The sequence below is a fragment of the Ammospiza nelsoni genome, chromosome 11 (assembly GCF_027579445.1).
Source record: "Ammospiza nelsoni isolate bAmmNel1 chromosome 11, bAmmNel1.pri, whole genome shotgun sequence".
Lineage (NCBI taxonomy): Eukaryota > Metazoa > Chordata > Aves > Passeriformes > Passerellidae > Ammospiza > Ammospiza nelsoni.
The window spans coordinates 11,219,525-11,243,107 of NC_080643.1; the positions used below are offsets into that span (position 1 = coordinate 11,219,525).

The window sequence follows — 23,583 nt, forward strand, 5'->3', positions numbered from 1 at the left end:
ATGAGTTCAATAATCTCCTACCTGCCCCAAGAACTTTTGCCCCAAAATCTTATTGTAGATAGCTATATGACTGGAAAGTTCTTGAGGAAGCAAGGAAAAAAGTCCATCCAGTCAATCTACAGGTGGGCTGTGAGTGATTCATGCCCTTCCCTGCTCCCATGGTCTCATGGGCAGCTTTAGGTATGAAGAAAGCAGCAATTCTATCAGCACCTCAGGACATTTCAATCCCCTCTGCTTCAAATACTCCTGCTTACTAGCTGATCAAAGTGAACACAAGAATACAGTGTTATCAGCATAATATACCTCCTATATCAGGTTGTTCTGGCTTTGTCTTGGTTGTTACATACCAGGGATAAAGCAGTTTGTTCCTGGCTCGTAATGCAGAAAGGGAGGTGTGCAGGAAAGGTGTCTTTGAAGCAGAAGAGGAAAGTGGCTTTAATGCTGCATTTGTCTTCTTTTAGAGAAACTTCTTTCTCTTAAGTGATTTGAGAGAGGCCCATAGGCACAACCAGGAGGAAGGATAAAAGAAGCTCATATGAAAAAGTGAGTTTTGAAAACAGAAAGTTGGGTCATTATTGTCAAAGGTTAGTGATAGAGAATGTCAGTGTGCTCTTAAATAATGAGAGTGTTGGCTGTCCTGGTTCAAAGGTGCTTTGAAAACATGAAGGCTTCATGCTTTGTAAAAGGTTAAATATATGTAATTATTTATACTGACACTCGTGCTCTAATGGGGCAGCAGCTGGAATAGCTGGAAGAGAACAGCACATTCATGTGTCTCACTAAGAACTGCTCCCAGACCAAGACCTCGAAGGCTGTGATGACACAGGGAGTCAGGGAGCAAAAATAAGCAGCTGCCTTGGGATGCATGTGATAAAACAAATTGACAGTCTTCTTCCCAGCAAGCCTGAAACTGGCTCAGGGAAAAGGAGTGGCTAATGGGGAAAACTGCATCCATTTTCTTCCCTCAAAATCTCACAAAGCAAGAAGCATATGTGAAAGCTTACAGTAATGAAATGTACAGATTGAACACAAAACAGAGCCTTAAATCCAAAAAATGCCTCTTTAAATGGCATTGAGGTAAATATTGGTCTTGTGGACCTTCAGAAGCACTTTGCTAATTAAAAAATAAAAAAGCCTTGGTTCAGTATATGTAGCAGCCAGTGCTGCAGTATTCAGGGAGGTGAACACTGAATAGCTTGAATTCTTTCTTACCTGCTGGTCAGTACAAATAATTCTCTGTGTGTGGGAGAGAGAAAATCTTTCCTACAATCTGATCTGAACATAGCTGGTAGCAGGGTTTTGCTCTGTCTCCATCACTTTGCTGGTTCACACACCTTCCCATGGCAGTCTTTATTTGAGCCCATTCCTAAGGGAACCAATGCACTTAATGCTTAGGTTACAGTTTGCTGCATTGGACCCTTCACTCCTTCCACTAAGTCTAACTAAACAATCATAATGCCACTGTTGTTCTCAGTTTTAACAGTGTAAACCTGGGCTAATTTCACTGTAATGGACAAACTTGCTTGTGATTTATACCAAGGGTAACTAAGCTCACACACTGCTCCCAACAGCAGATTTTTGAGAGAGCTTGGGTTATGTTTACCATTACATTTCTGAGCCTGCCTCCCTTCTGATGCTCTGCCCACTCAAGGTGTAACTGCAGCAAGTGCAGACACAGATCATTTACCATCAGGTAGCAGGAATATCAGTTGCAGAAAAGACATTTTGACCTAGGTCTGGGCTGCTTTCACAATCTCCTCATTGCCAGTTTTCACAAACCTTGTAAAAACTTTAACATTCATAAATCTGCAAAATTTAGTTGAAACTGGCCAACAGGCACAAAAGATATGTAAGGTAGAGAAAATAATGTAATTGCAGATAGAGACCACATATAATTGCATGAGTCTTGTTTTCTTGGGAAGAAAATTTACAATATTACAATATTGCAACTAATTTTTAAATTGAAAGACAAGTCTGAGCCAAAAATGATTGGTCAACAAATTCTGCCTTTGAATATGCTGGTTTAAATCCACCTGCAAGAGTACGGGTGGAAACAGATTTATATGTTAAAACTAAGAAGACAATGTAGTCGCTAAATGTTAACCATCACAGTCTGAAAACTGTGGAGAGATTAAAGCATTTTCCAATACCTCTCAAAGTGATGAAGCAATTTCCAAATGAACTCTGGCTGGAAACAGTGATACGGACATGATACTGGCATCTTACTCTGCAGACACTGCACACGGCCTCATCTGCAGCTGTAAACACACACTCACCAACTGTAATTAAACCTCATATAGAAAGAAAAAAATCATTCCATGGTTTATCTATGGTGACAGGCTCATGTTACCTTGTGAGTTCTCAGGCTGCTGGCCTGTGAGGTGGGTCCAGCTCTCCTCTGGACACAATTGTGATGGAAACTCCAGCTGGGGGAACAGGCAGCTCATGGCATTGAGAGGAAGTGAAAATGCTCCTAATCTGGCTGATGTGGCACTTGATCATGGAGATGATGTTCAGGAGATAATGGGGATGGAAAGAATAGAGATTTAGAGTGACAGAGCAAAGAATAGCAACTGTCATGAGAGTGGTAAAACCACTATACTGTGGTTTTACCCCAAAGCTGTGCATCCCTTGGACATCACCCTGCTTCATAAGAAGTGCCAGGTACTCTGGGAGTCTAGAAAGATGCTGTCAAGGGTGATTTCTGCAAAAAGGCACATTCTGAAGAGGATCATTGTAGGCACACAGTTTGTGGTAACTGGGAGTGGGGCTGGCCCCACCTCATCCCCAATGAGCAGCAGGTGAGCAGCACTGGCAGCAGTGAGCCAGGGAGTGCCCAGGGCACTGCCCAACCACCAAAGGGAGCAGAGGGCACACAGGTGCAGGGCATCAACAGGAGGGGATAAAAGTCTGGGCTGAGGAACAAGAAAGAGCAGACCCTTGCAGCCTTCTGAAGTGCTCTGATGTTGCTCTGTATGGGCAGACACCTGAAGCTTCTGATGTGGTATGGTGTTACTGTGTGTGGGTTGAAGCCTTCTTAATTTGTGTGGGGATACTCTGTGTATGGTGGCTGTCTCAGCTGTGATAGGTCATAAGTTGTTCTCATCTAGTGGCCTCAGAGATAGCTCAGGGATAATGTCTAAGCTTTTGTGCTGAAGGTGAGAGAGAGGCTTTGGTTGGGTCTCTGCTCTCTAATCCTAATGGGAGTTTCTCATGGTGAAGTGTGTGCGCACAGAACTTGCACATCTGACAGGCTCCTGCACAGCCCCAGCCAGGGGACACTCTGTGAAAGGGCTGTTCAGAAGCATGAAATGGCACTGCTTGAATTCCCACAGGGATCCCCCCACTTCTCCTACCATTCTTGTTTCTTTTGGGGTGCAAATCTCCATGGGCATCCTGCAGTCAGCTGAGGAGATCCCCTGGGGCTGCTGGAGGCAGAGGAAGGAAAGGAGGCAAGGTTGAAGCAGGTAAATGCCAGATATCTTCTGTATGCCTGGAGGACCACACCCTGCTTCCCAGGAATAAAAGCATGAAATAAAGAGAGAGTTCTAGCTGGGCACATAGTGATGCAGAGAGAGATTTCTTTCAAGCAAGTCTTGGAAACAAAGTCCTTAAATAGAGTAAGGTTGTCAGCTCTTTCCAGCAGGATCTCTTGCACAGGTGTCAGCACATTGAGGGACTCTAGAGCACAGATGAAAAATCATTGCAGAGAAAGTTGATCCTCTCTAATGTCTGTGATGTATAAATGCAATTTCTATCATATATATGAAGCAGAAAGAATTGATGGAATATTAGCTTTGAATAAGGTAAAGTAGCAGACTCTTTGATAGACAAGTTTAATTTTTGCTGTCATCCATGTAGGTGGAAATCTGTAGTAAGTAGTCTACTGATGGCAGTTGTGTTAAGATCACTTTATTCTCACCCAGATCAGAATCTGATGCTTAGCCTTTGAAGTGTTAATTTCTGAAAAGTTCTATTAGCACAGCACAGAGTATGCAGTCACTGTCCAAAAACCCTTCCCAGACTAATTGCCAGCTCCAGCTTGTAAAACCCTAATGACTTAAATGGAATTATTGTAGAGTCAAGCTGATGGAAGGAAAATGAGAAGTAGATCAGAGTTTTTGGTCTGAATAATAGCATTGTTCAAGAACCTGTACCGTGTGTTTTAATCAGCAGTCCTGCACTGTAATTGTCTGTTTGTTGTGCAATGTTCCTAGAGACTCTCATCTATTTATACACCATACATAATCCTCATAAGTAAATGAACAGCATTTCCTAAGGCTCAAAATCCTTTCTCCTATTCATCTCTTTTCACTGGTCTCAGCTCTTTCTCTCCATATTTTCCCAGGAGCATAACTATATTTGTTGGAAAGCCCAAGAAAGAGCAGTATTGTGTTCTTAATGACAGAGGCAATTGAGACACTTTTGGAAGAAAACCAGATGGGAGGGCTCTATTTAAGGTCATGCATTTTAATCTCTCACTTTAAAAAATATCCTTTCCAGCTACTTCTCTGAAAACTTATCACAGCCGACGTACAAATCAGGAAAATTTATCCAAATGAATCCATTTGAATGCCATATTCATTGCTTCTGTTAAAACACACTCAGTAAAACTAATGTCTCTGAAATACAGGTCAGTGGTAAAAAAAAAAGCTGTATCACTATGGCAGCTTCAACCATGTGTTGCTTTTATGCTGTATAATTCCTGCTTTATAAATAATAATGTATTGAAGGACTTAGATGAGAAATCTTATTAGGGAAGATTTAGGAACCAAAGAATTTTTGTTTATCCTCCTCAGATTGGCATCCTACCTCTTACAACTTGGGTTTTTTCCCCTGGGCTCTTGCTGAAAGCTTCTTTTGGAAGTTTTAAACAGTTAAATGAGGTTCAATTAAATACTGAACATCTTGATCAAAAAATACGTATTTGAATATGTACTTTGGGGTCTCTCTGGAAAAGAAAGTGTGTGTAGGAGGAGCTGGAAGGAAACATTTTAGCTTTCATGCTTGAATATTAACTGTGCATTTGAAAAACACTTTCTTTTAAAATAAACATGTCTATTTATAAATATGCTTTGGACTTGTGACAAGTAGCAGCTTATGGGTCTGATGCTGAGCTTTTGTACCTGTGCAACAGCCACCAAAGTGTCCATGTGCAGGAAGGAACAAAAATAGGCAGAGAAATTGGTCTGACAGATGAGATTGAAACTGCTTTCTACACACTTAAGTATTTTCAAAGGAAGTCAGAAAAGGCATTTTATGAGAAAAGGAGCTAAACTGAAACATTGACCATGCTTAGGAAGACAATAATCTGATTTTTCAGCCCTGCTTCTAATCAATCTTATGCCCTCGTGTCTTCTATAAGCTGCATTACCTCATCTGCTGTGCTCTGGGTTAGCAAAGGATGACATTGCTTCTTGGTTTCACCTTTGGAAGTGCCTGCCAGGGCTGCTTTATGGCTCCCTCATTTCTCTGCCATCCTGCCCCGCCTAGCAGAGCATGAGAGAGAAATAGAACTGCTGGGACTCAGCTTGAGTGCTGGTAATGAAGGGAAATGTTACATAAGAGATTAGCACTATTAAATTCATTGTGCATTCCAGAGATCAATTTAATAATGAATTACTTTACAGGAGACAAATCTTGGATTTCATTTGCTTGTTGAAGAGTTCCTTTTTTTTTTTTTTTTCCCCCATTTCCCAGGTTCCTTTGATAAAAATTCAAAGAGGCACTACTAAAAGCACATATTGCTTGCTATTTTGATCTGAGGATTCAGTTATAGGATAAAAAGTGACACTGTCAGTACCCTGAGGGCACCAACAACTCTTGATCACCCTGAGCAGCATCACCTGGGGCCTCCACCCACCCCTTTGCCCACAGGTCAGGAGCATCAGTTAAACACAAACCTAATGTCCTAAACCCCTGTGCCCTCTTCTGCACCTGCCTTTGCTCCCTAAATGTCAGCCCCATTTTGTGTAGAGGCTCCTGTAGGAGCAGAGCACCAGCTCAGTTTTTCAGCTGCTCTATCCAGAGAACCTGAGATCAAGACAATCTTTGTGGTGTTAACCATAGTTCCCTGTGTCTCCACTTGCATTTGTGATGGTTCCATAAAAATGAATGAAGATGCCAGTGGCTTCTGGGTGATGTGAATTGTTGAATGATGGAGCACAAAGGGGCCAGAGCTGTCTGACACAGCAAGGGGACTTTTTCTGCCAATTTGAAATCTCACATTGTGTATATATATATATATACATTGTAGATTATGAATAGCCTGGTTAATGTGAGATTCTTCCACTCAGTTGTAGATGTGAATTGTTTTAAATTTGAGACTTTTGTTGGTTTTTGTATTCAGTTCTTTGGAAAGAGTCCTGAGACATCCATTTCCATAGAGGAAAAATATACTTATTCACAGGAGTAATTCTCAGCTACTGCATCTGGGAACACAGAAAAACAGTGCTTAGAGAGTCTGAGATCCTCAGTTCCTTTGTTAGCAACCTGGCAGTGTTAACATTGCTTTAAGAGAAGAGGTTGAAGTTCATGATGTCTTGTTTTCCATAATGCTCTTCTTCTAAGCTTGAAAATTAAATTTTACTCCCCTCTGGTTTTTCCTTCTTCCTTTCTATTTGCTGAGAACTTAGTTTTGCCATTATAAATTGAATATGAAATTGGATTTAGCTGAAATAGCTGTGCAGGGTTTAAATAAAATGGAAATGTTTTGTACCTTCAGGACTGTCTCTGATAAAGACAGGATTAACAGAGGTTAAATATAAGTTGCTTAAACCACCCCATGAAGGTTTCATAAATGCTTGAAAATGTAGTAGCTCTGAAATTTTTGAAAAGATGCATCAATAGGTCCTGGAAAACTGCTTTTCTAATAACTATACAGGAAAAATATTTGGTGGGAGATCCCCTGGACTGGCAGCTGAATGCCTTCATTAAAAGGTAATGGTTGTGAGGTTTTTTTGCAAAAAGTCACTGACTGCTTTGTCAGTTTTGTACCTGATTATTTGTGTTCTTTCTGAAGTTACCTTGCCCCACAGTTACTCTATTTAGAAAATGGCAATAAAAAAACCAGTAAGAAATAAACAGCTATTATGCTTCTAAAGAAGTTCAGGGCCATTTTGTTCACCTCCCCCTCCCTGCCTGAAATAATAAGGCAATCAGCTGAGTTATTGGTTTCTGACATGCTGCATGCATTCCCTAGCTGGTGCCATTTATTCCTCTGATTGAACAAGAACCTCTTTCATTTTTCACATGAAGACTTTTCTTTTGGGTGAGTGCATATTCTTCAGTGGGGTACAGTAACAACTGGGCTAATTTAAAAATATCTAGCTTGACAACCGGCAGCCATCTGTCTTTGGCACCACAAAGATGTATTTTGAAAGGGTCAATTTAGTCTGTGGGGAGTTCTAATATTATTGGTTCCCAGTTAAAACTGCCTTGAGAATCTCTCTGCATTACACTGCAGTCTGTGGACTGTACATAAACTGGTGGCAAATTGTTTTCATGCTGTATTCTATGAATCTGCCAATGGATCTGTACAATCAGAAACAATATGAGATGAGCAATCAATTAAATAGCTTAAAAAATATTATTAGCTCTTAAATTTTTTTCTTGATAAATTTAGGAGACTATTGTCCTGTTCTAAGAGTGTCACCTCTCTAATGAGGCATTAAGGAGTAGAGGAAAAGGCTGCACAGGAGAGGACAATGCTTCTGGTGTAAAGAGCAATACAGTAAATGTCTGAATTCTGAAATACCCCAAGCAATAGCTCAGTGAGCCTCCATCATGAGAAAGGCTCAGTAGGGTGATGCTTCCCTTTTTGACAAGGAAATGATTAGCAAAATCCCATGACCACAGTTAATCTCTACCTCAGCTCTCAGGTGAATCAAGCTTCAGAGGAGGAGTCCATCAGAGCAAATGCTGCTTTAATTGAGGATGTTAACACTCAGCATATTTCAGTGCCAGCCCTGTGTTGGCACACACTAAGGGGTATCTAGTACCAAATGCAAGGACCTTGCTGGCGGGTATTGGGGCAAGTAAAGGTTCCCTGAGCTGGAAAAGGAGATGAAAACCAAACTTGATGAAGGTTTTCAATTTCAAATATTGAACAAAATAAAATGCTGTTAATTTCAGCCAGAGGAAAACTTCCTGGTGCTAACGAACACTGAATTTCATTCTAATTTTTCTGCTCTGATACAGGTTTAACTGATTTTTATATTTGCCTGACTCTAAATGCTAATGCAAATCAGAAACAGAGTGCTAGCAAATTTGGAGCACTGCAGTCCCCATTTATAGGGAGCTTCCTCTTCCAAACACTTTTGGAGAATGCACAAGAGATTTAAAAAATAACACAGTCCATTTTAAGAGGTAGATTGAAAATCATATACAAGTAAAACTTGGAGCAATAGGGGCTCATTTCTCTGACAGACCAGCTAAACAGCACTAGGGACAATGTATTTTAAAAGCAGCTGAACCAGCACAGGTTGCACTTGCAGTCCTTTCCCTTTGCATAGGCATAATTACATGCTTACAATGCATTTTGGATTTGCACAATTGAGCAGCCCCACACGTGTATCTGGAATGCCAGCCTCCATGTGGAAATGGCTTGCCTATTGCAGCCATTTCATGTTTAAAAGTAGCCACAAGCACACACATGCACAAAAGAACTCCATCAGTGCTCATTACAGGGTATTGTGTCCATTGGCACAGATGGAAAACCTGCATGGGGAGGATGTCAGCATATTAATTCCTGGGAACCAAAGGCTGCAAATTCAAAATGTGGATTTGATCACTGGAAGGGATTTGGAAAGGCAGAGCTTGCAAAGTACTGCCACTGTTTCCAGTGTGCATGGGGATCTCAGGTACACCTGCAGGCTGTCCCAGCAAAAGGAAACTGGGATCTGTTTCAATCCTGCATACTGCCTTCAAGCACCTTAATTAGCCACTCAACAGTAGGGCTTGTTGCTAATAACTCAGCTGGCTCTCCTGTGTGTTGAATGGGTTTGTTACAGGAATTTTATTTGCTTTAAGAAATAAGTGTAATTTAGCATAAGAGATAGGTATAATATTGAAGAAAACTCACCAAAAAATGCAAATAATTGCTAGTAATGTGTGAGGGTCAAATCCAGCAACAGTATTTGAAAAATAGGTTTTCATCCATTGCAATTTGTCCAGCAAATAGAACAAATAATTATGACAATTTCTACCATATGGGAAGAAAATAGAACAAAATACCTTTGTGTTTTGAAGGCATTCTGCTTGTCCTTCCTTTGATATGAGACTTCAGAGGGGATCTTGCTTTGGTGTCTGTGGATAAGGTGCTGTAGCTCCTGATTTGTGTTCTCTCACAAACTTCTGAAGCTGCAAAGAGGAAAGAGTGGGAAATGAGAGGATGCAAGCAGAATGCAGCCAGCAATGTATTTCACAGCAGAACGTGGGACTGTTACATTTCACCTTTGTATCTTTTGCAGGAGGAATTGGGTGCCTTGGTTATGACAGAGGACAGACACGGAAATGCCTTGATGCAGTGGAGATTTACAACCCTGATGGAGACTTTTGGAGGAATGGAGCCCCTCTGCCTTCTCCCCTCCTCTCCTTACGAACCAACTCCACCAGTGCAGGCTGCGTGGAGGGGAAGCTGTACCTCTGTGGAGGATTTCATGGAGCAGGTACTAAAATGAGTCCAGCATGCTCTGTGGAGTTACAATCAGTTCCACTGGGCACAGACTGCCCTGGTGAGTGATCAGCCCTATCAGGTGGCACTGGCATGCCCTGGAGTCACAGACCTGATTCTGCCCTTTGGACTGCCAGCTCCTAATGTCAATATGAATTGGGTTCTGAATGTTTGGCTTTGGCTGTTTTCCTTAACAAAACACAAAAATTTAAGGATGTTTGTGATCTGTTTCTAAACCTGTCCGAATCTAAAACCTCAGCAGAATTATTCTGGATTTATATTTAGAGTTACAGAAATGAGGAGCTTAGTGTTTTATGGACATCAGAGAACTTGGGCATATTTGTTGAAGATTAGGGCCCTGTCCATCAGTCCTTAGCCATGCTATCTCACTCTGCCTGCTTACTTACATGCTTTTTGTAATCAATGTTGAAAAAGCTTGTGTACTTAATGAGGGCCCTGGGATACAAAAAGACTGAAGGTCTAGGTCTGGTGATTTTAAATAATCTTAGCCCCAGGGACACCTTTCTGCTTTTAAGTCTTCTTTCTTCCAACTTTGCTTAGCTTTATCTAGATCTCCAGTGCACATAACCTATTTTTTTTTCATTATAAATGCAAAGGATTGCAAAACAAGCACACTTAAACGATTCTGCTACATACAGCTGCCACCCCAAATTCCTTTCTAGGAGAAAGCAATAGCACAGATAGCAATAGCAGTTATCCAGTGCTAATAAATATCATGTCAGCCTCACTGTTGATCAGGAATGGTGGTATCACTGGGAGACCTGTCCTTCTCATTACAGTTTTACTTGTACAACAATGTCTAAACTTAAAGATGCTGTTATTTTAGAATTATGATTTTCATCAGCTAGTTCACAACTTGCCTTCTGCTTTCATTTGCTGCTGTTTGAGGAAGCTGCTTCCTGAAAAGAATTGTTTGGCGCGTTCCATGTCATCTCTGATGGAAGTTCTGTGACGTCAGAGAAATTTTGCTTATCACAAATTACCGTGTTTCCATAGCAAATCTTGTGCCATTCTAGTTGTGTTTTTTTTTTCTCAGCAACATTATGAAAGAGCCTAAAGTTAGTGGGTAAGAATTTCAAAAGGCTAATCATGGGAAGTGGTTGAGTCACCATCCCTGGAGGGAGATAAAAGATGTGTAGATGAGGAGCTCGGGTACGTGGTTTAGCGGTGGGCTTGGCAGTGCTGTGTTAATGGTTGGACTGGATGATCTTAAAGGTCTTTTTCACCCTAAACAATTTGATGACTATGATCATTAACAGGTGAAAAATGAAGCAATTTTTTTCCAGATGACTAACAGATTAATATGAGATTTTCTGACTAGTGTAACTTCAGAGCCATAAAAAACACTTTCTGTACAATGCCACCACGTTCTGTCACTGAGTCATGTATAAAGAGTGGTTGTTCTGGGAGAGGCTGAAAGTCCTCCTGTGGATTTCAAGAAGGCTGTCTTTTGTATATTTGTATAATGCCAGCTCAATGGGGTCCTGATTCCTCCTCTACAATTGCATTCTGTATCATTATGTATAGAACTCCTTTGTACTAATAGTGCTATTTAAATTGGAAAACAAGAAGTCAAAGTTACAAAATGCCAGTTTTGCAGTTACCTGTGCAACCTGAATTCTGACCCCCTACATGTGCATTCTGTGCACCAGTAAAGAAGTGGTGTGCAGTTGTGCTGTTAGGCAGTCATTAACAAGGCAGCCAAAATAAGAGTCTCACTGTCAAATCAAGTGTAACCACATAGTTTAGGAGCTGAGAGGAACCTGTGCCTTAAATACAGGCTGATTAATGTGACTTGCAAGTTAGTACAGGAAAAGGGCTTTCTAAGTGGTCACAACAATAACAGCTTCTGGCTCCATCATCAGGACAAGGATGGGCAGAGGCCGTGAGCTGAGGGTGGAGGTGTCACCTGGCTGGTCTCTCTCCCTGGCCACATGCTCTCTGCATGCTGGAAAGGGTTCTTGCCTGATGAAGAGAGGTTTATTACCCTTTGGAGTGAGGGAGGGTTATTACTGCCACATGGGAGCTTGGAGAGGGTGCCTTGACCCTGCACTTTCACAATTACAGCTGCTCAGCAGCCTCAAGGTACAGAACAGCATGTGCTTCTGCTGCTTTAGTAGAAGATAGTATTATTTTAGGATGTGTTTGTTTGGTTTTGGTCTTTGGGCTTCTTGGCATGTCACTTTGGTTTTTGTGAGGGATGTGACTGAAAGAGGATATTCCAGTTTTACAAAACATTGTAATTTATTTTCATCCAGTTGGAGTTCTTGGAACAAGCTGGAAGCACAGCTGTAGTCATTGGGTTTTCTGCCTGCTGAATGCCAAAAGACTGCTGTGATCATTCAAGAATAAGCACAGCAAAGAAAAAAAAAAGGAAAATAAGCCAAAATCACTGCTGCAATTGAAGTCTTAGCCTATAGGGCTGAAACTAACCCCCTGTATAGTATAGATCTGTCCTAATCTCTTCAGCCTTCACTTGCCTTTGCATTTGCTTAAACCCACTCTTGATCCAGCAGGAAGTTGACCTGGTAAAGACATTGTTTCATGTTAATTTTTGACTGGTATGTGTCATGCTCTCTATGCCTTCCTGCCTGTGTACAGACCTAAGTGGATCATTAGAGCCCAGAGATGCTGTAGCCAAAGCTGAAAAGCAGTTGTTAACTGCTTAAAGGGCCCTAAATTTGGAAGAAAGGATAAGTACTGCTCACCTACCATCTTCTCTGAGTCCCATGTGACAACTGAAGTTTTGTGATGGCAGGATTCCCATTCCATATGTATTGCCTGTCACAAGTCCTTGTCTGCCTGAAGGGAAGACAAATGGTGCAGCCCTAACATCATCCCCAGGAGAAAAGGAAGAAAAACTGCAGCTACTCAAGAGGGAAGTCAGCTTGGCTGGATGACAGTAGCAATGGGAGTCCTTCTAGAAGATAAGTGAACTCCAAAGTGTGTTCAAATTCCCTCTGAACTGCCAGGAATATTTTTCAATGTTGAGATATGTTGGTAATGCTTGTAAGGTTTCCCCTGCTGAGGCTTGCTCAGGTTAGAAGCTTGCTCAAAGCTGGCCATGGAAGAGGAGAGGGGATTAATTCAGCTGAAGCTCAGACACTTCTCTGCAGTGCCTACACTTGGTAACCCTGGGCTCCCTGCAGCAGATGGAGAACCACAGACACTTCAGAGGGAGATTCAGATCCTTGGTGCTTTATATCTGCTCTGAAGGAGCAGAAAGAAATTCAGAATTCAGAGGAGCTCTCCTTCTTTTAAAGCTTCAGGTTTAAATCAGGATGTGAGGGATTCTAACTTGGCTTACCTAGGGCAAAGACATCCAGAACTTGGTGTCTGGTTTGATGGTGCAAACATCTGAGACCTCTGTATTGTTATCACTAGCTGATTAATTTGTATGTTTTTACAGTCATAAGTACCCAAAAAACACACTTCTTGTTTTGAATCTGTCTCCTCCTTAGTGAGACTTGCAAAACTTCATCTGTTGTCCAGTTGTTTATATAAATTAGCTCATATTCTACTAAAACGTCCATGGTAAACAGGAGCCATTAACCTGCATGTCTCTGCTCCAGCTCATGAAGCTTTTGTCACAAATGTCATTTTCTAGCACTGTTGTAGCACTCATCAAGATAATCACACATGTTTAATTTTTTCCCATTGGTTTATAATTCAGCACAGGGTGAAAGCACTACCCCAAGTATGAATACTCAGCAGGGCTCAGTGTGCAACAGCCAGTCAGATTTCTGCTGAAACACTGCCACATTTCCTGCTGTAACTGTGGATTTTAAACCAGCTTTTGCAGCCTGACTGTACAGTGCTCTTGTTGATGTGTTTTATTTTCTTTTCATTGAACAAAAACCTGTCAGGCTGCACAGGTTGACAGCTACTGACATCAGCCTGTGCCCAGCAGAAGCAGCCTCATTAGTGTGGCTCCCTGATGGAGGGGGAGCAGCTCTTCAGGTATGCAGGATTACACCCTTATAAAATGCCTGCCAGATCAGGTTCTTTCTTTTTGACTGCTTCTGAGCATTATAAATGTTTTTCTGGTGAAAGTAATGAAAGAAAAGGTGTGTGTGTGCCTGCTTACTGGGACTATGTCATCTGCAGTCATTGTCACTTGTAGCCTGTATCTGGTGGCTGGGGATTGTAGCTTTAGTTTCAGGCTATAGGTGTTGGTCCAGCTGTCTGGAAACTGAAATCCAGAGCTGAGTTGTTGGTTTGTTTTTTGGGTTTTTTAAGTCAACGCATCCTGGCAGTATCAGTGACAGTGTGGCCAGCAGGACCAGGACAGTGATTGTCCCTGTTCTGGGCACTGCTGAGGCCACAGCTCAAATCCTGGGATCAGTTTTGGGCCCCTCACTACACAAAGACATTGAGGGGCTGGAGTGTGTCCAGAGAAGGGCAAGGGAGCTGCGAAGGGGCTGGAGCACAAACCTCCTTGGGACTGGCTGGGGTGTTTAGCCTGGAGAAAAGGAGGCTCAGGGGGACCTTATGGCTCTACAGCACCTGAAAGAGATTGTAGCCAGGTGGGGTCAGTCTCTTCTCCCAGGTGTAACAAGTGACAGGACAAGAGAGGAAGCAGCCTCAAGTTACACCTGGGCAGGTTTAGATTGGATATTAAGGAAAATTTCTTCATCTAAAGCACTGCCAAGCACCGGAATGGGCTGTCTAGGTCAGTGGTGGACTCACCATCCCGAGAGGTGTTTAAAAGCCACATGTAGTTGGGACGTGAGTTAGGGGTAGCCTGGCAGTGCTGAGTTAATGGTCGGACTTGGTGATCTTAGAGGCCTTTTCCAACCTAAATGATTCTATGATGTTAATTAAAATGCCACTTCTACTGTGATACTGTCATCCATGTGACATCAGCTGATGTGCAAAGTACAGGTACAAGCACCCCAATGCAAATTATGAAATGTTTAATAGATCTGCTCTTAGCAGCACATATCCCCTAAAAGGTCTCATAATTTCATCAGGTAATGGGGCTTTTTGTGGAGCTGTCTCTGAACTGGCAGTTTTGCCATCTCCCTCCTGTGTAGCTTAGGGCAGAGGAGGAGAATGTACTTCCCTAACATGTATGTTGAAATTTTCTGTAATGTGTGTAGTTTTATATGGTACCAGAGCTGCTTAATCCAGTTTTGTTATTTACTTACTCATATCAAGTAGAAATAAATTTTTCTCTTGAATATTGTTACTGCCAGAGAAAGAAAGAAGGGAAGAAATATCTGTGAAATGGACATGCAAGAACCTAAATTATTTTGTGCTTGCAACTGTTACCCAGGATAGGTGACAGTGATACAGAGTCCTGCTACTTGTGTTAATTTTGATTCTTATAAACAAAACAAAAATTTACAGTGGATTAATTTTCTAGTCTATTCTTCCTCATTTACATAATCTGCAATCCATGCATTGGAATAGAAGCAGCTCTGCTTGCAGCAGTGCAGAACTGTGTAGTAATTACTATATTCCAGCTGAGCTAATGAGTTTTTATCTCCACGCTGCCCACTCCTAATAGCTGACTAACTTAATAGTTATTTATTTTGACTAATCTCCCATGGAAGCTGTTCCCCTTAGTCTCCTCCATTATGTGATTTAGATGGAGAATCATTCTAGTGCTTGTTTTTTATTATAGTGGTTATGGAACATTACTGGAATTAAATATAGACATATTAAGGAGTCTGGCACAGTAAATACTGCACTTGTGAAGCTTGGGGGTTGAGAGATTGGAACAAAACTTGGTTCTCCAGCACCTTCCCATGTTCCCAGCTAAATAAAGCAGAGTTTCAAACCCCGGGCTGCTTATCTGCAGCACTGTTTGTTTCCCTCTGTTAAAATTTAGTGTGCACAGATGAATAATTAAAGTTCTCCTGCCCACAGTTGTTGCCATTAGAATAAATATTCCCACCAATGGAAGGGATTCAGAGCCCTTGCATTTTGCTCTGCTCAGGGCTGCAGGCGCTGCCATGGCTCTGCAGCTCACAAGCCACATCCACCCCAAAAAATGCAGCTTGACCTTTCACCAAATCCTCCCCCAGCACCAGCATGAGCTGCTGGCACTGGGAGAGACCCCTGAAATGCTGCCTGCCCAGGGAGAGCTGCTCCTCTACCCTGCTCATTAGCTGGAAATGTGCTGCCATAAATGAGGCCAAATCAGGTCAGGGGAATTGCTGGGCAGCAGCACCTGCTCATTTCACATCTAAATTTGACCTTCTCACTCTCTGGAAGTGGTATTAGCTATTCAGTCCTGCTTCTTACTGAGGCTCATTTATTGTTTATAAAGGGTTAATGAATGATTAATAGATATTTTAATGCATTTTAATTAATTGCTGAATAGGTCAATAGGTTGTTTAGAAACATGGCTTGTAGCCATGTGTGACATCAACTGTGTTCAAAACTGTCGTGCACAGTCTAAACATGTTTTATATCTTCTATAAATTATATATGAACCTATCGTAAGGCATTTAGGAACAGTACTTCAGGATGGGCTGAGCCAAATAGTTCTTACTCTGATTTGCTGTTTTTACCCATATAAGTTCATATTGCATTCATTCATATTGCTGCCTCAGTAACCTGTGATCCTGCTATCACCTGCTTGTGAGACTGTGCCTGAAAGAGGCCTTGGCCATGAAGAGGAGGCAAAATCTGGAAAGATTTTAAAAGCTTAAGCAGCTGGGTCAGTCCCAAGGATAAGCAACTGAATTAGGAACTCCCTTCTGTAGACCAGCCCATTCTTTATATATATATATATATTTAATTTTCGTCTCCATTGATTTGTGAGTGAATGGGTGGCTCTTGAATCTATGGTCCTGAAGAATTGCACAGCAGATCAGGATGAGGGAGGACCTGTTTATGAGAATGAATAGCTTACCTTACTCCATGCAGGTGCTGGGGAAACAGCAAGGTGCACAGTGGTAAATTGAAGCCCCCGCCTTCCTCCCAGCTTTGGGTGTGTCTGGTGGGACACACTGCCTGGGCACTTCACCTGGCCAGCCTCAAACAGCCCAGCCAAGCTGTGGATTCTCTGCCTGCTCCTGCCCACAGGCACAGATGATGGATGGCCCTGACCTCCTGAGGGTGCTGCTTGTGTCTCCCTGGTGGAGATAGGGAGCAGCTCACACACACAAATGGGATTGAAGGCCACAGACTCGGTGAACTTATTATTTTTCCTACTGCAAATGAGGAGCCAGGACATCTGGTAGTAATGATCTAAATGCACTTCTATCCCATTGCCACACAAATATGAATTCCCAGGTCACCTAACTCCACCTCATGTAATTATGGAAGCAGCTATTAGTGGTGAGGAAGATAAGTAGCAGAGGCTAGTCCCATGTGCTTGAAATCATTCTCTGGTGCAGATAATGGCATGAAAAAACAGGTACAAACCAGCAGTGGAGGCTGAACTGCTCCAAGGCAGTTCTGGTTGGCTGTTTGGTGACAAGAACTGGGCAGACAAGTGAAAGAAACACCTGAGTAAATATTTCAAGGACTGTTGAATTGGCAAGCACCTTGTGATATTCAGGTGCTTTTTTCCATGACAAGAGCAGAGCAGACAGCAGTCCAACTGCTACATGTCTTTTTTATAAAATTTATTTATATAAATTGATCTATGGCAAAAGAATAGAGAACATATTAGAAGCCTTCAAACTGGAAAGGACAAAAGGTTGTATCAGCCTGAGAACCAGCATCAGGAGGAGCTCAGACAAGTGGCCTGTGTGAGAATGTCCTCAAGGACAGACTGAGGCTTTTCCCAGCACACGAGGTGGCCCTGCTCTGGCTAAAGTTGCTGAGGTGCTGCTGGCCATCTAACAGTGTGTCAGTGTGGCTCTGTCACTGCTAGAAGGCAGGTGAACTTGTCCCAGAATACTCTTTTTTTTTTTTCTGCTCTGCACTGATGCAGAGGCACCATGAGTTGTGGCTTGGCACCTGCTCTCACTGTTTCCACCACTCTGCTTCCTCATTCCTGTGCTGGAGCAAACCTCCCAAAACCTCCCAGCTGATGTCAATGGGCTTCTGCAAGAAACAATGAAATATCAACCACATTTCAGCAAACTTGCCATAGATTTCCCTCCAGTGAATGGAAATTCAGAATGATTTTTTTTTTAAAGTTCAATCCTCTGGACAATGAGCAGGCTACAGCAGAAAGGATTTATTTATCTTGGCTTACAAGTGTAATTGATGTGTGGTTAGTAGTCCTGGATGGAGTATGGATTTTCTACCTGCTAAGCATATTGCTTAATTCTTCTACATCTCCCTCCCTCAACTGAAAACCTGACAATTGTACCTGAATTTTCAGTTACAAATGAGAAAGAAAGGTCCAAAAAGGATGGTAATAAATACTAATGTAATATGGGAAGTTGTTCCTTCATTCCGAGCCTCCAAATCAGAATTGTAACGTGGTAAAAAAAAAAAAGTCCATCAAAACACCTACAAAGATACAAAACCCAACAAAGCAAAAAAATCCAAAAAGCAAAACAAAAAACCACCAACAACAAAACAGATGAAAAAGCAAATGAAATATTTATGTTGCCTGCAGTCATACTGTGTGTCTTTCCAAGAATTGTTCATCCTGATTTATGTTCAATCCTGATTCAAATGGCATGAAAAAACTTATGGCATAAAGTGAAGTCTGGCCATATTTGGGGAGTGAGTCACAAACCTTTCCAAGAAAAAACATGATTGTGTATATGGAAAGCAGGCAATCACTTACTGAAAATTAATATTTGTGTTCTTTTCCTTTCTGCACATTCAAAGAAAAATTTGATGTGAAAAAGTGTTTTGTTTGCAGACCAGAATATAAAAGTTAATCTTAAAACTAATTTTGCTTTGACTACTGTATTTGCATATATAAAATACAGTTTTAACTCTCCTAAATAGAACATTTTCAGGTGTAATTTAAGTCTTGCACTGGGAAGAGATGGATTTCTAGGGTCACTGTTAACCTGCAGTCTGGACTTGTACATCAAGAAGGCAAAACTGTACCAAAAGAGTTCTGAGTCTTTTTAACACCCCACCATTTCTGGTGGGGATTAAGTTACACTGGGATTAATGATCCCTTTGCTGGTTTAGCCTCTTTCTTTCCTGAATATGAATAAATCACTGTTTTACTGCTAGAAAAGGATCTGCATCAGGCATAGGTTTGTACAATTGGAATAATTCTAATCTAAAGTGGTTTAAATCCTGTGCAGAAAAACACAGGGTAAGAAAGTTTCTTTAAAACTTTAACTTCTTAAACAAGAACATGCAGAAAAACAATGCCTCATTCTGTAGAAATGAGTGAAACCCTTTCATTAGGGAAGGTGGTTGTCTGGTGAGGCAGAATAATGCAATGAGGACAGAGAGTTGTGTGGGGTGGCTTTTTAGGAAGGTGATCTCTGCAATACAGCCAATATCATTCTGCAGGTGTCATATGATTCTCCTGTGAGCAGAATAATCTTCTATGACCTTGCCTTTTTAAAATTGCAATTAAATAAGGCAAATCAATGAAGAAGAATCAGTAATGACTTGTACCTTCGAGCTGTTATTGGGATTAAAGCCCAAATCCAGCATTATAGCCTGGAATCAAAGGTGCTATTCTCTTTGGAAAGCACCACTTTTTCTGTTGTTTTTACCAAGAAAAAATAAGATTAAAAGAAGGCTTGAGAACTGAAGGTTTTCAACTAATTTCTCTTTTAGAAAAGGTGTAATTTTTTTTTCTGAAGTATGACTATTTTGAGCAGTGCTTTGCCTCACATGAACTTTCTCATCTAAAGGGTGCTGCTTAATTTCCTTTAAACAAGATAAAACTAGAGAAGTTATTGCTTCCCTTGACTCTTTTTATCTCCCAAGGGTTAACAGTTAACTAACACTGCTTGTGCTGCAAAGCAGAATTTCTAATGTGGAACAAAACCAGTCAGAAGATCCCACAGAAAAAGGGAAACAAGGGACATAAAGGTTGAGAGTCACCCAGGTCAGGAAAAAACACAGCAAGGCTTGTAAGGAAGGGCTGCTGAACCTGCCTTTGATCTTTTAATTATGAATTCTTTTTCTGAAGTGTTGCAATCACTCACAGAATGTCTTGGTTCCAGCATTTGATTATTTTTCCTGTGTTTGTCTCATTTTTGTCATCGTGCATGCCAAAGAAAATCCAGGCATAAAAATTTATTGCATAAAAGAGATGATCTAATAAAAAACCACAGAGACAGGAGCCTCCCGTGCCACAGCTTTGGTCTGTGTTCCTGCATTTGCCTCAGGAAAAACCTCTTCACTCTTGCAGGGTCACACAGGAGTTTGCTGGTAGTGGCACATGTTATTTGTTTGATCTTTTTCAGTTGTGTCTTCTCTCTTCACACATGGCTTTTTTAGCAGTTTGCTGTCTTCTGTCTTGAATGGCTGCAGACTTCCAATGTATTATTTTCCTCCTATAAAGTCCAGGTTCAATAAGCAATCCATCATAACCTGTTTCACAAAAAGGAATGGAACAAAGACTGTTCAGATGAGACTGTATCCTGCAATCTTGCTCAAAGCTCCTGGAGAGTAGGCTTGTGGAGATCTATGAGAGTCCCAGAGGTCTGGCTTTGGACCAACAAAAATTACACCACAATAAATTATGGGGGGAAATGAGAACAAGTTGTGGAAGCGGGGGTAGAAACGCTGTGCTGCCCTCCTGTATCCAGATGAAAGAAGGTGATGGTGAGTGGATTCCTTAGATAAGCATGACAAAAATGTGCAGAAATGTCCACAAAACTTGTGCAACATCCACAGATCTCGTGCATGTTCAGAACCTGCTGAAAACAGAACTGTCCTGTACCCACTCAGCAAGGGAGCCAATTCTGGGAGGAGAAGCCTTGTTTCCATCTGACCTCCCCACATCCCAAAGCTCCTCCTTGCAGGGGAGCCTGGGGGGGTATTTTGAATCCCACCACACTGCATCATTATAACATCAACACCAATTTTGTACTCAACCCCCAGAGCTGCCGTCCCCTGGAGAAATATGTGGTCTGTTTCCAACGTGAGGAACAATCTGTGTCTCTGGGTGCTCTTCTGCTTTCATTCTTTTGCCCTTCTTCAATCCTTCAGCGTCAGTTACACATAAGGGCAGTGCCCAAACCATGAGGTAGATATGAGATGGGGCTGTTGCTGGAGGTTTGTTTGTATTAAAAAATTCCTATAAGGGATAGCTGAATGGGAATCTCACTCTGGAGCCTGTAAATTTTATCCTGTTACCAGTCTCTTAAGACTCAATAAAACAGCATTGAGTATTCAATGTTTCTTGCTGTGATGGTTCTTGCCCTGGTACCTGCAAAGTGTCTGTCCTTGGAAGTCTGAGACCTGGCTTTTAAAGCATCTCTTCTGAGGCTCATCTGACAGCAAAGCACGTGCATGTCCTCAGCTCAAAGTAAGGAAAACTTAGGCTAAAGTTACTTGCTGTGAGAAAGCAACTTTAAGATGAAAAGAAAAAGTGAGCAGAAATGAAAGATGGTTTTATTTTTACATAAGATTGGCTTTGAGTAACAATTGTTGCAGAGCTCAGGACTGTTGTTAGCAAAGGAAGGATTTGTAGTCTTGTAAGAATTTTGATATAGCACTGCTGGTTCTCTGCCTCATGGTGATTCCTTTATGTTTTGTTTGTCTTTGTAAAAAGCTTATTGTCTGGAGGTTGGCTGTGATTTAATGACATTCTTCTAACCTGCCTGTCCATGACAAATTCCTCAGCATTTCAGAACATCTAAAGTGCATCTAGAGCCTTGGGGGCTCTTTCTGTCTTTGTTTCTCCCTAAATCACAGGATGTTCAGACTGTGCACCCAAGAAAAGCCATAGTATTGGAGTGCTTCCTGCAGCCTGAGAATTGCATCTTGGCTGGGGCCAAGAAAAGAACACACTGCATGCAGGCATGCTTGTGAACAAGAGGCAACACTCTGGCTCTAAAAGATGAGCATCTGACAATTGACTGCAGGATAAACTGCCACCTGCATACTTGTACAATGATGAAGCACTTGGTGCTTTTGTCTCTGCACCTGGCACCCAGAGTGTGAAGACTGACTGCACTGTGGAGATTTCCATCTGAACTTTTTAATTTGCTGTTTGTTGACAGTGTCAGTACCACAGAAATTACCTTTTTATTTCCCCTTTCAGAAGGGTCATAATAACAACTGCCCAAACCTCTTGGATCCTGTTTGACTTGCTCCCTGCTGCTGTTGCCTTTGTTTTTCAGCTCGTCATGAAGTGATCTCCAAGGAGATCCTGGAGCTGGACACGTGGGAGAACCAGTGGAACGTGGTGGCCACCAACGTCCTCATGCACGACAGCTACGACGTGTGCCTTGTGGCCCGGCTGAACCCACGGGACCTCATCCCTCCTCCTCCAGATTTAGTGGACCAATAGAACTCATGGGGCTCTCAGCACTTCCAGATTCTGCAGATACCGAAGAATTTGGGGAGAAAAATGCTGCACTGGCTCTGGATCACAGCTGGGTCCCACACAGAGGGAAGGGCAACGCATGCTTAAGGACGTAATTGCCTTTGAGCTGTGCTTCTCTGATGATGCTTAATTTGATAGTTCTGGTGCTCTGCACTTCTGTGCTTGAAAGGCAAGGTTGTCCAGCCCTTGTGTGTGCCTCTGCATCTTCAGTCTGGCTGTGCAAGCTCCAGTGCTGGGTGAAGCCTGAGCTGCTGGGACTCTGCCTGACAGGCACAGTGGCAGCCAGGGCTCAGCTCACAGCAGACACATGGCAGAAAGCTCCAGCCAGGGAAATCCCTCCTTTGCTGTTCATCCCCAGGAAGCTAAGAAATAGAGTAAGTCAGCTGATGAGAAACAAGTGCCAGACTGTAATTGACTGATGCAAAGGTAAAACATAGAAAAGCCTTTGTTTGAAACAAAATCCCATTAGCCAAGGTCCATTAGCCAAGAACACCAGCTCCTGCAAACACTATCTAAGGCACAGACACAACAGTCAAGACATCCTGTCTTTGCTAATAGACCTGAACCTGTGCTGGTAGAAAATTAATCCTTTGGCAACAAATCACAAATGAGCCTTTCAGTAGGGTTGGTAGGCAGTCTCTAGCAAAGACAAGAAAGATGTTAAATTTTCACATAAATCCTATTTATTACAAAGCCTGGTATGACCAGGATCTTGGAGCTCAGTTAGGAAACTTCCCTTGAGAGATGGATAAAGGAATGCCAACTAAAAAGTAATAAATGAGACCACTATTATCTGCATATCAGCATTGCAGCTACAGGGAAAGGAGAGATGTGCTAAACAATAAATGTTTCTGTAATAGCTTTAATGGAGGCTAATAAGGCTAATTCTCTACCAACAGAATTGGCTATAATCACAGGGAAGAGGAACAATTCAAACAGTGCTTCTGAAGGCAGTGCTAGCCTTTGTAGGGCTTGAAGACAGTAGGTTAGAGTGAAAATTGCTATCCTATTTGAATTACCAATAACTATTCTCAGTTCTCTGGTGCCTGCCTTGCAGTGTATCTCTTGCAGACGAGAACTGGAAATCTCATGGTGCTCTTGGGCCACAGCTGTAAATGGAAGATGCTGCAATGCAGACTGCATGTCAGAGGCAAACATAAGACTAAACTATGATATTGTGTGAGAATAATCATTGCCAGCAAGAAGTGGCTTTTGATAACTACAAAAGCAGCAACAAAAGTGGAACAAAAACAAAAAAAAAAAAAAAAAGCAAAGAAATGAGGGAGTGCATCAGATAGTTTACCCAGAGTTACTTCCAGTATTTCTGTTTAAGAGCATCTCAATTTTCTCTTTCAATCATGTTTTAGGCTGCAAGAATGCCAGCTCTCTTTGTTGCTTTTCTGACTGCAGTGCTCTGCTTATGGCAGAGAAAGATGGAGAGGATGATCCAAAAGCCCTTTCCCAATTTCAACTTGTGTTATTCATTAATTATTCT

General features: G+C 41.8%; 1 protein-coding gene across 1 annotated transcript in view; it reads left to right on the forward strand.

Moving 5' to 3' along the window:
• KBTBD12 (kelch repeat and BTB domain containing 12) overlaps positions 1-23,366 on the forward strand; it is a 39,585-nt gene extending 16,219 nt beyond the window's left edge. The window contains exons 5-6 of the mRNA XM_059480467.1: positions 9,471-9,668; positions 21,883-23,366. Of these exons, the coding sequence (XP_059336450.1) occupies positions 9,471-9,668; positions 21,883-22,052 (368 nt within the window). The 3' untranslated portion in view covers positions 22,053-23,366. The remainder of the gene's footprint in view (positions 1-9,470; positions 9,669-21,882) is intronic.
• The last annotated feature ends 217 nt before the right edge of the window (positions 23,367-23,583 follow it).